The 12,739-nt window shown below is 39.3% G+C and overlaps 2 protein-coding genes across 15 annotated transcripts in view; one reads left to right on the forward strand and one right to left on the reverse strand.

Annotated features, from left to right (window-relative positions):
• Nucleotides 1-2,111, reverse strand: part of THAP6 (THAP domain containing 6) — a 23,714-nt gene extending 21,603 nt beyond the window's left edge. For 3 of the 9 annotated variants that reach the window (XR_003234109.2, XM_072745415.1, XM_072745420.1), the window contains exons 1-2: nt 1,634-2,056; nt 1,072-1,174 (exon numbers count right to left, since the gene is read on the reverse strand). Coding sequence is in view for 4 of the 9 variants with exons in the window: in XM_072745415.1 (XP_072601516.1) it covers nt 1,072-1,151 (80 nt within the window). In the remaining 5 variants the exon portion in view is untranslated. Of the gene's footprint in view, nt 1-1,071; nt 1,175-1,207; nt 1,270-1,397 lie in introns of all 9 variants that reach the window. The other 6 variants (XM_025992982.2, XM_072745417.1, XM_072745414.1 and 3 more) reach the window with 6 other exon arrangements.
• RCHY1 (ring finger and CHY zinc finger domain containing 1) overlaps nt 2,088-12,739 on the forward strand; it is a 27,334-nt gene continuing 16,682 nt past the window's right edge. For 3 of the 6 annotated variants that reach the window (XM_025992984.2, XM_025992985.2, XM_025992986.2), the window contains exons 1-3: nt 2,142-2,279; nt 7,316-7,435; nt 7,694-7,809. In XM_025992984.2, coding sequence (XP_025848769.1) covers nt 2,190-2,279; nt 7,316-7,435; nt 7,694-7,809 — 326 coding nt within the window. In that variant the 5' untranslated portion in view covers nt 2,142-2,189. Of the gene's footprint in view, nt 2,280-6,581; nt 6,726-7,315; nt 7,436-7,693; nt 7,810-12,739 lie in introns of those variants that run through there. The other 3 variants (XM_025992983.2, XM_025992987.2, XM_025992989.2) reach the window with 3 other exon arrangements.

Genomic DNA, 12,739 nt, shown 5'->3' on the forward strand with positions numbered 1-12,739 from the left:
CCTTCTTGTGGTAAAATGTTAAGAAAAATTATGTGCAATCTGCCTCTATTCATTGGAGAGTTTCTTTCCAAGGGTTATTTGCCTCATCTCTGGTCTTTAGTGAAATTTTATGTATAATTGTTATATATTTATTCCACCTTGGGAACAGAAAACACCTGTTTAGTGTTGTACTTTAGACCATTGTGTTTTATTAATGCAACTGTGACACAAAGTCTCCTTTACCTTTTCAAAATGTTATGGCTTTAAATTATGATTTATTTTGATTGTGGAATAAATACATGAATGAAAAATCTCAAAAAAAAAAAAAAATCCACACTTCCAACCCCAGAGCTAGGCACGGGTGTGCCATTTATAGTCTTTCAATTCCCTATTATCACTCCAGTCCCACATTATTATTACCTAGTAGTCATGAAATGCATGTGATCATCTGTCACCTAACAGAACCTCTGAATGAAGTTTCTCTCTTCTCCTTTTTTTTCCCATTAGAGGTGTGCAACTCCAAGCAAATGTGCAGTATGCAGTATGATTTCCAGCAGTGCCAAGCAAGTCCCCTTGCATCTCTGGACAGTTTCTACCCCCACCCAAGATTAACTGTCACCCTGACAGTTATTTGCATAATCGTGATACTAAAGCCTGAGAAATTACAAGAAATAAAAAAAGCAACTAGAAGCCAGTCTCATGAAAATAGATGCAGACTCCTTAACAAATATTAGCAGATTGAATCCAGCCATGTAGCCTTTTTTTTTTTTTTTTTACAGCCAATAATACATCTGGAAGCTTGGCATCTCTTGGAACTATTCTCCCATTATAAATAAAACTTGAAAACTTTAAAAAAAAATGATAATGATAATGATATTAGAAAAAATGAGCTTCATATTTTTGTTTACTAGCCATGGCACGTATCTTAAACTTTTAGACTAAATTATAAAAATGTATCACCGGCACTTCAAATCAACTAAAAAAGCTGTTTAAGGATTTGGGAACCAAAGTTCAAAACTGAAGATTTAAGTGGAACTGTCTTTGGCTTTTTATAAGTCAGAAATACTTGGCTTAACTACTGCAAAATCTTACACGTGAAATGTCAGTCCTTTTAACTTGGAATTTGGCAAGCAGCGGGAAGCGCATCCAATGGCCGAGCAACATTTCACCATGATTTTAGCAAGTCATAACAGAACTGAAAGAAAATTAAAACGGTAAGAGTTAATACCTTCAAAGCTAAGGCGGACATACTGACTTTTCCCAGCGTGTTTCATGTACCGTGAACTCATGCTAGAAAGCCAAAAGCAAATATTTTGAGACCAGCAGCTTTAAAAATTTTCCAGGGACTTGGCTCTTTAAAAGGCAAATCGGATTTCACTACACACTCTGAGGTCTGACTGCAACCTGCAGGCTCGTACCTCTCCCTTCCGCGGCTTCCTACGGGAACCAGGCCACAAGGCCTTTACACACTAACTCCTACTCAGCTTTCGGCTCCGTGTTGCTTCATTTTTGTCCAGGGAGATCTTCCTTGACACTCAGATTAAATCACGTCTCCTCTAGCATTAGATCTCATAGAACACGCACTTCTTCCTAGCACTTCTCAAAGCCGTAATCTTATTTCAGTGATTTTCTGATTAACGTCTTTCTCCCTTACCAGTCTGTGAGTTCCAAGCGGGCATGGTGGGGCGTGCGCTTTTTCTCACTTTTTGTCCAGCGAAGTGTTCGCGTGCGGGCCAAGGTCCGGGTGCCCAGCAGCTGCAGAAGCAGCGCGCGCAGGTACCGGCTCACAGCGCAGCGGACCCGCGGGGCTCTGCCCGTTTTACGAGGTTCCGGGCCGCCCTGTCACAGGTGCGGATGCGGCCGCAGAGCATCCCTTCCTCAGGGGGCCACCAGGCTCCTCCGCGCCGCTGCGGTCCACCTCGCCTCGAACCGCACCCAAAGCTTGGGCGAGTAGCGATGAGGGGGGCAAAGGGGAGAGAAGCAGCCTAAGAGTTATTACCGTTAGCAGCGAAGTCAGCGACTAACGTCGACGACAGATTGCGTTTCCCTTCACTTCCGCCCCGTTGCCCCGGGAGCCGGAAATCCGGCCGCCCGGGGGTCACACGCTCAGTCGCCATAGCAGCTAGGTTGCTAGTGACGCTGCTTCTCTGGGCGTGGTTTCCGTCGGGCGCGGGGGAAGGGCCCGTGGAGCTTCAGTGGAGGTGGAGAAGATGGCGGCTTCGGCGCGGGAAGATGGCGCCCGAGGCCAAAAGCAAGGGCTTAGGGGCTGCGAGCACTACGACAGAGGATGCCTCCTGAAGGTGACGGCTTCAACGGGCTCTTCCCTTACAAGCTTCCGCCGGGCCAGGCGTGGGGCGGAGTGGGCAAGGCGGTTGGGCTTGGGCTTAAATTAGAGGCTGAATTGTTGGTCAGGAGACCTTCACCTCGCACTGGGTTTCTGCGTGAGAACGTTTAGGGACGCGACCACAGGCCGCACCTGAACGCCTGCTCTACACTCTGTAAGCAAAACTCTTTGGGAAGAGTCAGTCACTACTAATGTGATTTATTTCGTCTTCTGCTACTCTAAGTAGGCCGAGGCACCCCGGCCTGGGCTGGCATTTCGCCATGGTGACTTTCAGGTGTGTGATGAAATAATGGAAGAGGGATAAGTAAGTAGAGAATCGGGATACGATGTCAGCTCCCGTAGTAAGTACGTTTTACGGCTTGCCAGCTTCGTTTTAGAGTCCATGAGTATGCCTAAGCCTGCAAAGGAGAAAATGTTTTTGTGAAATAGAAAGACAGCCATGTAATTGCCACTAAATAGGAGATTATGGGTAGGAAAGTGCTTAGTATACACATATTGTTACTTTTACCCTGCGAGGAAAATTGCTAGTCAATCTAGAACTTTTTAAATTGGAACCCATTCAGTTTAAGTTTCCTGATTTTTTGTTGTTTTTGTCACAAGAAGCAGTTTAAAGATTTTACTTAGAAAGCTTGAGCTTTGGAGTCCCACAGCTGTACCCCCAAATCTAGCTCTGACCCTGGATAGCTTAGTGCTTTGAGCAAGTGCTGTTTGTGCAATTGGGGTGATAGAAGTTCCCGTTTCATTAAAAAAAAAAAAAAAGTATGAGGCCTCTAAGGACAACTTAGAGCTGCCTCTGTAGGCCAGGCTTGGTGAACGTGTCTCCAGTGCACTGGGTGAAGCTCTATCAAAGTTCACCGAGTGTTGTGTAAGCAAATTGAATGCTATGGTTAGGATTCCGTTTCCACTGATACTTCCTGTTACTCTTTGAAAATTGGTAATTAGAACTGAATTCAACATGTTGGCCCTTTCCCCCAGAAGCCACATAGATAAGCCTGTGTTTCATAGCGCTGAGATACTTGACTCTCAGTATCAAATACTTTTTTGCCTTCCCCCTCCTTCCTTAAATACCAGAAGCCGAGTGAAGAGTTTTAAGCAAGAAATAATTGACTAAATCAAATGCTGTTTGGGAAGATAAGAACTGAAAATTGACCTTTAAATTTGGCGAGGATGTCACTGGTGATCTTGACAAGAGACATTTCAGTGGTGAGATTGGGACAAAGCCTCATTGGAGTGGATATGAGAGAGAATGAGAGTAGTGAAACTGGAAATAGCCTCTGTAGACAATTCTTGGAGTTTTGCTGTAAAAAAGAGCAAAAAAAAATAATAGGCTGTGGTTGATGAGAGATGTGGATCATGAGATTTTTTTTTCCCCCTTTAAAACAGGAGGTATTACAGCATATTTCCATATTCTTGGAAATGACCCCATGAAGTGAGAACTTTTTTTTTTTTTTAAGATTTTATTTATTTGAGAGAGAGGGAACAGCACACATGAGCTGGGGGAGAGGTTGATGGAGAGGGAGAGGCAGACTCCCCAATGAGCAGGGAGCTTAGAGCAGGGCTCATCCCAGGACCCTGAGACCATGACCTGAGCAGAATACAGATTGCTTCATGGACTGAGCCATCCAGGTGCCCCAAAGCAAGAACATTTTATAATGCAGAAGGGAAAGGGAAAACTATAGGACCACTTACCGCCTTTAGTAGTCAAAGAAGAGATGGAATCCAGTGCCAAGTGGAGGAGTTGGCCTTAGAGAATAACATCTAACAGAAGGGAAGAATGAGGATTAGGTACATTTGCAAATAGGTTGATAGTTTGTGAGAGAATGTTTTTCTTTTGATTATTTGTATTTTCAAAATAAGCTGGGTTATGAGCCAAGTGTAAGGGTGGAGGAAAAGGTTTAGAGAGAGAAGATATGAAATAAAATCATCTAGATTTTAGGTCCTAGACTGTAGACGAATGAAGGAATTGACTAGGGGAAACTTGGTAGTAAAAACCCACTTTTTTATTAGTATCATGACTTGAAAGTGAGACCAGTGCTGTTTTTCTTCAACTATGTATGACTGTTCTCTCCAACAGAAGAGAATTGGATTTAACCACTTGGGGTTTTGGTTACGATAGTATTTAGAGGAGGAGAGAAGGACGGAGCTAGAGTATGTGCAAGGGAAGCATCTAATGAGTTGGAAAGTGAAGAGGTAGTGGTTAGAGAATTTCATGCTTGAAATTAAGATATAAACAGGATTTAGTTCTTGTTTTACAGCAGTGGTTTTCAAAGTGTGGTGAATGGACCCCTTGGTGATTCCTGAGGCCCTTTCAGGGATCCTCCAGTTCAAAACTACTCTCTAATACTAAGATGTCTTTTTCAGTGTGTGCAAAAGCAGTGATTAAAACTGCTGGCACCTTAGCAGGAATGAAGGTAGTGGCACTGACCTGTACTGCACCTATAGTTAAAAAACAAACAAACAAAAAAACCCAAAACGTTTTCATTTTAGAATGTCAATGATAAAATTAAAGTGATAGAATTAAAGCAATAAAATTATTAATTTTATAAAATCTCAACTTTTGAATATATATCTATTTATGTGTTTGGTGAAATGGGATGTTCAAGCACTTCTGCAAACTAAAATTAGATGCTTGTGACGAAAGTTCTTATGCAGTTGGATTGTGAACTGAAATAGTTTCTCATACAATTTTTACTTGAACTTGGTTGTTCAGACTTGAGTATTTGGTAAGCACTTTCTCAAAAAGTGAACTGTTGAAAAGAAACTGTCATTACAAGGAAAACAATTGACAGTGGTAAAATTCAAGCTTTCACATAAAAATTAGAATTTTGGAATACTTGTATAAGCCTCTTTGAGCTTGAAAATATTCCAATACCTAATGACTTTGCTGATGAGATCGGTAGTGATATTAACAAATATTTTTTTATATTGCATGGAAAATGTGTGAACATTTGGAAGACCTGTAGAACTCAGTGAACTGATATTTTCTGAATGACTAATGCGTGGGTAAAAGATTGATTCAAAATACAAAATCAGTGGGTCTTGCATTCTGAAATAACAGAGGGAGAAAAGTTCACTGATGCAATTTCAGAGTCCGTGTTACAATTGATCATTTATAAGAGTTGTCAGGTTTTGGCGTAGTATTAGAGAATATCCATAATTCTCTCTAAAGGCCAAAATACTTAAAATACTCCTCCCTTTTCCAACTGTATATTTGTGGGAGTCCAGAGTTTCTTCATATACTTCAACTAAATGGAATACGGAAGTTGAAGCAGAAATGAGAATCCAGCTATTTTGGGGGAAACTGTTTTTCATTAAAATATGTCATTTACATTAACATGTAATGAGTTCATTACTATTATTTTTAAAAGAAGTAATACTTTAAAAACCTTTCAGTTTTATAGTATGGTTTCAGTAGACATAATGCACATAATCAAAAGCTCTTTGAGATCCTCAGTAATTTTTAAGAGTGTAAAGGAGGGATCCCTGGGTGGCGCAGTGGTTTGGCGCTTGCCTTTGGCCCAGGGCGCGATCTTGGAGACCCGGGATCGAATCCCACATCAGGCTCCCGGTGCATGGAGCCTGCTTCTCCCTCTGCCTATGTCTCTGCCTCTCTCTCTCTCTCTCTCTCTCTCTCTCTGTGTGTGACTATCATAAATAAATAAAAATTAAAAAAAAATTAAAAAAAAAATAAGAGTGTAAAGGAATTCTAAAACCAAAACGTTTGAAAACTACTGTTATGTGGTTTGACCATGAGAATATGTGGCTGAGGAGTGTTGGAGGGCAAGGCTATTGGAAGTGAGAAAGCCAAGAAATTGAGAGTTCAGAGTATTGGAAGGATTATTGTGGTGGATGTGCAGATCACTAAGATTTAGGACAAGAATAGTTTTGGGAGAGAAAAGATGCCAGTTACTCAACTTGTTAAAATATTTAAGGAATGAACTGTGTTGTGGTAAATCATAGGATAAGAAATCTTCAGAAATGAGTGGATCTGGAAGGTCATAGTATCGTGGAAAGTACTGGGTTAATTTACTGGCTTAGAAACTCATTGATGTACTAGTTAGGATAAGGCTAAGTTACTAAGGGTAACAACAACAACAACAACAACAAAAACCCAACAATAATGTGGGTTTAAGAATAAAGAGTTTATTTTTTCCCACCTAACAATTTCAAAGTGAATTATCCAGTTTGGTGATGAGACTGTTCCACATGATCACCCAGGGACACGTTTTTCCCATTGTATTATTTTGCCATGTTTTAGGGCATGCAGTCATCAGCTGGGTTGCTGCCATGTCCAGGTTTCATCTGATGGAAAGGGTAAAGGGAGCGTGGAGGAGAAGGCATGCCAGTTTCTTAATATTCAGGCTCAGGAGTGGCACTGATATCTTCTGCTCATATTCTTTTGGTAAGAACTTAGTTGTTTGGCCACAGCTGAAATCAAAAAAGGCTGGGAACTGTAGTATAGCTGGGCAATCATGTGTCCAGGAGGAAGGAGAGAAAGGATTTTGGTAGTCTGCCACTCTTAAAATAAGTCTCTTACATTTATTGTATCTTGTAAAAAACATCAAGGATATAGATGATGATTAATAAGTACAAGTGAATTAAAATATAATCTTTATTATAGTTAATGTTTAAGTGTTGAAGTAGTTAAATGAATTATCTAGAAATATCTCAGAAGAAGTTACCTATCTGGTGTTTAGGCTGAGGATAAATTTAGGGTGTCGTGGGATTAGTTCTTCAGTTGTGGATGTCCATTCTTCATAATTCTTTTGTCTTTAAGGACCGGATTATGTTCAACTTGATACAGACATAGATGTTAAAGGGGATACTTAAAATATGCTAAAAAAAAAAGTGAAAAGTTAAGTTTAGCATCAGTTTACAAACTGATCCATTGGTTGTATTCTTTGACTTCGTTATAGGAGGAGGAGGAAGAAAAATTTAATTTTGCATTGTAAACCTGTTTTTCTTATAACTCTTTTCCCCCCTGGGCATTAGGCACCTTGCTGTGACAAACTTTATACTTGTCGGTTGTGTCATGATAACAATGAAGATCATCAGCTAGATCGCTTTAAAGTGAAGGAAGTGCAGTGCATAAACTGTGAAAAAATTCAACATGTAAGATTTTATCACATTTCTATTTTCTTTTTAAAAAATGTTAAAGTGATTTACAAAATTTTTTTTGATTTACAAAATTTAATTAAGAGTATTGCAAATAAGATCTTCTGTATGCAATATCTTTGATTTAAATGTTTAAAACCTTGTAAAAATAAGCATATCAGCATATATTACAACATAAATTGTGGGTATTCAAGTAATAATACAAAATGTGTTGGTAAATTTAATCTAATTTTTAATTACATGTGTCTGTTTTAGGCCCAACAGACCTGTGAGGAATGTAGCACATTGTTTGGGGAATATTATTGCAGTATATGCCATCTCTTTGACAAAGACAAGAAGCAGTATCATTGTGAAAACTGTGGAATTTGTAGGTACTGTATGTAAAATGTTTTCTAATTACTTTTAGTGTACCTGGGCATAATAGTTTTAAAATCAACTCTGTTGGGATAAAATTTGCATCTAATAAAAATGCATTCATTTTAAGTGTCCAGGTTAGTAAGTTACCAACATGATCAAGATAAAAAGCATTTCCATTATACTAAAAAAAAATGTGGGGGATCCCTGGGTGGTGCAGCGGTTCGGCGCCTGCCTTTGGCCCAGGGCGCGATCCTGGGGACCCAGGATCGAATCCCACATCAGGCTCTCGGCGCATGGAGCCTGCTTCTCCCTCTGCCTGTGTCTCTGCCTCTCTCTCTCTCTCTCTCTCTCTCTCTGTGACTATCATAAATAAGTAATAATAAAAAAAAAATTAAAAAAAAAATGTTCATGTCTCTTTTGTAGTAATAAGTAGCCCTTCAGCTATTGTGTGGCTATTTAAAATTTTTAAATTTAGATATGAAATATGCTTTTATATGAAGAATTTGTAGGCAACTGAAGTAGAAAATTAGGGTGGAAAAAAAAAAAAGAAAATTAGGGTGGGCTTTTCTTTTTAAACAGTTATTATTTTCAAACCAGCTAAGGTTTAAACATTTATTTATTTAATTATTTTTTTATGTTTTTTTTTTTTTGTGTGTGTATTTTTTATTGGAGTTTGATTTGCAAACATATAGTATACCACCCGTCCCGTCAAGTGCCTCCCTCAGTGCCTGTCACCCAATCATCCATCCCCCCCACTCACCTCCCCTTCCACTACCCCATGTTCTTTTTCCAGAATTAGGAGTCTCTCGTTTTGTCACCCTCTCTGATTTTTCCCACTCATTTTCTCTCCTTCCCCTATAGTCCCTGTCACATTTTTTTTATATTCCCTGTACAAGTGAAACCATATAATGTTTGTCCTTCTCTACTTCACTCAGCATAATACCCTCCAGTTCGATCCACGTTGAAGCAAACATAAAAAAAATAATTAAATCTTTTGGGTATTTACCCCAAAGATACAGATGCAGTGACAGACCGCGACACCTGTACCCCAGTGTTTATAGCAGCAATGTCCACAATAGCCAAACTGTGGAAGGAGCCATGATGTCCTTTGACAGATGAGTGGATAAGATGGAATATTACTCAGCCATCAGAAAGGACCAATATGCACCATTTGCTTCCACACATTCCACACAAATCTCAAGATGATTTGTTCCAACTCTCTGAAGAAAGTCCATGGTATTTTATTAGGGATTGCATTGAATGTGTAAATTGCTCTGGGTAGCACTGACATTTTCACAACATTAATTCTTCCAAACCATGAGCATGGAGTGTTTTTCCATCTCTTTGTGTCTTCCTCAATTTCTTTCAGAAGTGTTCTGTAGTTTTTAGGGTATAGATCTTTTACCTCTTAGTTAGGTTTATTCCTAGGTATCTTATACTTTTGAGTGCAATTGTAAATGGGATTGACTCCCTAATTTCTTTTTCTTCAGTCTCATTGTTAGTGTACAGAAATGCCACTGATTTCTGGGCTTTGATTTTGTATCTTGCCACATTGCCGAATTGCTGTATGAGTTCTAGCAGTGTTGGGGTTGAGTCTTTTGGGTTTTCTACATACAGTATCATGTCATTTGTGAAGAGGGAGAGTTGACTTCTTTGCCAGTTTGAATGCCTTTGATTTCTTTTTGTTGCCTGATTGCTGAAGCTAGGACTTCTAGTACTATGTTAAACAACAGTGGTGAGAGTAGACATCCCTGTTGGGTTCCTGATCTTAGGGGAAAGGCTCCCTGTGTTTCCCCATTGAGCATGATATTTGCTGTGGGCTTTTCACAGATGGCTTTTAAGATGCTGAGGGATGTTCCCTCTATCCCTACACTCTGAAGAGTTTTGATCAGGAATGGATGCTGTATTTTGTCAAATACTTTGTCTGCATCTATTGAGAGGATCATATGGTTCTTGTTTTTTCTTTTGTTGATATGATCTATCATGTAGATTTTTTCTCGAGTGTAGAACCAGCCTTGCATCCCAGGGATAAATCCCACGTGGTCATGGTGAAGAATCTTCTTAATATACAGTTGGATCCTATTGGCTAGTATCTTGTTGAGAATTTTGCATCTGTGTTCATCAGGGATATTGGTCTAAAATCTTTTTGGTGGGTCTTTGGTTTTGGAATTAAGGTGATGCTGGCCTCATAGAACGAGATTGGAGGTATTCCATCCTTCTATCCTTCGAAACAGCTTTAGTAGAATGGGTATTGTTTCTTCTTTAAATGTTTGATAGAATTTCCCTGGGAAGCCATCTGGCCCTGGACTTTTGTGTTTTGGGAGGTTTTTGATGACTGCTTCAATTTTCTCCCTGGTTATCTGCCTGTTCAGGTTTTCTTTTTCTTCCTGTTCCAGTTTTGGGAGTTTGTGGTTTTCCAGAAATGTGTCCATTTCTTCTAGATTGCCTAATTTATTTATGGATAGCTGCTCATAGTATGTTACTAAAATGGTTTGTATTTCCTTGGTATTGGTTGTGATCTCCTTTCTCATTTGTGATTTTATTAATTTGAGTCTTTTTTCTTTTTAATAAGGTTGGCTAATGGTTTATCTATCTTATTAATTCTTTCAAAGAACCAACTCCTGGTTTTGTTGATCTGTTCTACAGTTCTTCTGGTCTCTATTTCATTGAGTTGTGCTCAAATCTTTATTAACTCTCTTCTCCTGCTTGGTGTACGTTTTATTTGCTGTTCTTTCTTCAGATTTTTAGGTGTGAGGTTAGCTTGTGTAGTTTTTTCCAATTTTTTGAGGGATACTTGTATTCCAGTGTATTTCCCTCTTAGGACTGCTTTGCTGTTTCTCAAAGATTTTGAATGGTTGTATGTTCATATTCATTTTCCATGAATCTTTTTTATTCTTCTCTAATTTTGTGGTTGACCCATTCATATTTTAGTAGGATGCTCTTTAATCTCCTCGTGTTTGAGTGTCTTCCAAATTTCTTCCTGTGATTAAGTTCTAGTTTCAAGGTATTGAGTTCTCAAAGTATGTAGGGGACAATCCCAATCTTTTGGTGTTGGTGGAGACATGATTTGTAACCCAGTATGTGATTATTCTGGAGGAATTTCCATGTGCACTTGAGAAGAATGTGTATTCAGTTGCATCCAGATGCAAAGTTTTGTGTATATCTGTGAAATCCATCTGGTCTTGTGTATCATTTAAAGCGCTTGCTTCGGGGATCCCTGGGTGGCGCAGCGGTTTGGCGCCTGCCTTTGGCCCAGGGCGCGATCCTGGAGACCCGGGATCGAATCCCACATCAGGCTCCCGGTGCATGGAGCCTGCTTCTCCCTCCGCCTGTGTCTCTGCCTCTCTCTCTCTCTCTGTGACTATCATAAAAAAATAAATAAATAAAAAAAAAAAATAAAGCGCTTGCTTCTTTGGTGATATTGTGCTTAGAATATCTGTCATTTGCTGAAAGTGCTGTGTTGAAGTCTCCTACTATTAGTGTATTATTATCTAAGTATGTCTTTACTTTGGTTATTGATTGATGTACTTGGCAGCTCCACATTAGGGACATAAACATTCATGATTGTTCGGCCTTCTTGTTGGATAGATCCTTTAAGTATGATATAGTGTCCCTCTTCATCTCTCACTATAGTCTTTGGGATAAACTTTAATTTTTCTGATATGAGGATTGCTACCCCAGCTTTCTTTTGAGGACCATTTGAATGGTAAATGGTTCTCCACCCTTTCATTTTCAGGCTGTAGGTGTTCTTAGGTCTAAAATGAGTCTCTTGTAGGCAGCAAATAGATGGGTCTTGCTTTTTTATCCAGTCTGAAAACCTGTGTCTTTTGATGGGATCGTTTAGCCCATTCACGTTCAGAGTTACTATTGAAAGATACGACTTTAGTGTCATAATACCTATTCAGTCCCTGTTGTGGATTGTTTCTTTGTGCTTCCTCTTTCTTTAAAGGGTTCCCCCTTAATATTTCTTGCAGAGCTGGTTTAGTGGTCATATATTGTTTCACTTTCTGCCTATCCTGGAAGCTCTTTTTCTCTCCTATTCTGAATGAGAGCCTTGCTTGATTTAGTACCTTTGGCTGCATGTTCTTCCCGTTTAGTACCCTGAATATATCCTGCCAGCCCTTTCTGGCCTGCCAGGTCTCTGTGAAGAGGTCTGCTGTTAATCTAATATTTCTCCCCATATAACTTAGGGATCTCTTGTCTCTTGCTGCTTTAAGGATTTTCTCTTCATCTTTGGAATTTGCAAGTTTCACCATTAAATGTCGAGTTGTTGAACAGTTTTTATTGATTTTCGAGGGGGACCTCTCTGTCTCCTGGATCTGAATGCCTGTTTCCCTCCCCAAATTAGGGAAGTTCTCAGCTATGATTTGTTCAAATATGCTTTCTGGTCCTCTGTCTGTTTTGGTGTTTTCTGGAACCCCAATTATACTTAGATTCTTCCTTTGAGGTTATCATTTATTTTCCTTTACCTTTCCTTGTGGTCTTTTAATTGTTTTTCTTTTTTTTCTTCAGGTTCCTTCCTTGCCATCAAGTGTCTTCTTTGTTGCTCATTCTTTTCTTCCACCTCATTAACCCTAGTCATTAGGACATCCAGTTCGGATTGCATCTCATTTAATTGAATTTTATTTCGGCCTGATTAGATCTAAATTCTGCAGTCATGAAATTTCTAGAATCCTTTATTTTTTTTTTCCAGAGCTGTCTGGAGCTTTATAATTGTGCTTCTGAATTGGCTTTCTGACATTGGATTGTAATCCACATTCTGTCTCTCTGTAGCAGAGAGTACTGTTTCCAGTTCTTTTTTTTTTTTTTTTTTTTTTGTGGTGAATTCTTCCTTTTAGTCATTTTGCTCAATGCAGAGTGGTCTTTGAGTGGGCTGAGTTAAGAAGATCAACCACGACCTAAGTAAATTTCACCCTAAATGATTCTGACGAGCCCAGAGACCAG

The sequence above is a fragment of the Vulpes vulpes genome, unplaced genomic scaffold (assembly GCF_048418805.1).
Source record: "Vulpes vulpes isolate BD-2025 unplaced genomic scaffold, VulVul3 u000000899, whole genome shotgun sequence".
Taxonomy (NCBI): Eukaryota; Metazoa; Chordata; class Mammalia; order Carnivora; family Canidae; genus Vulpes; species Vulpes vulpes.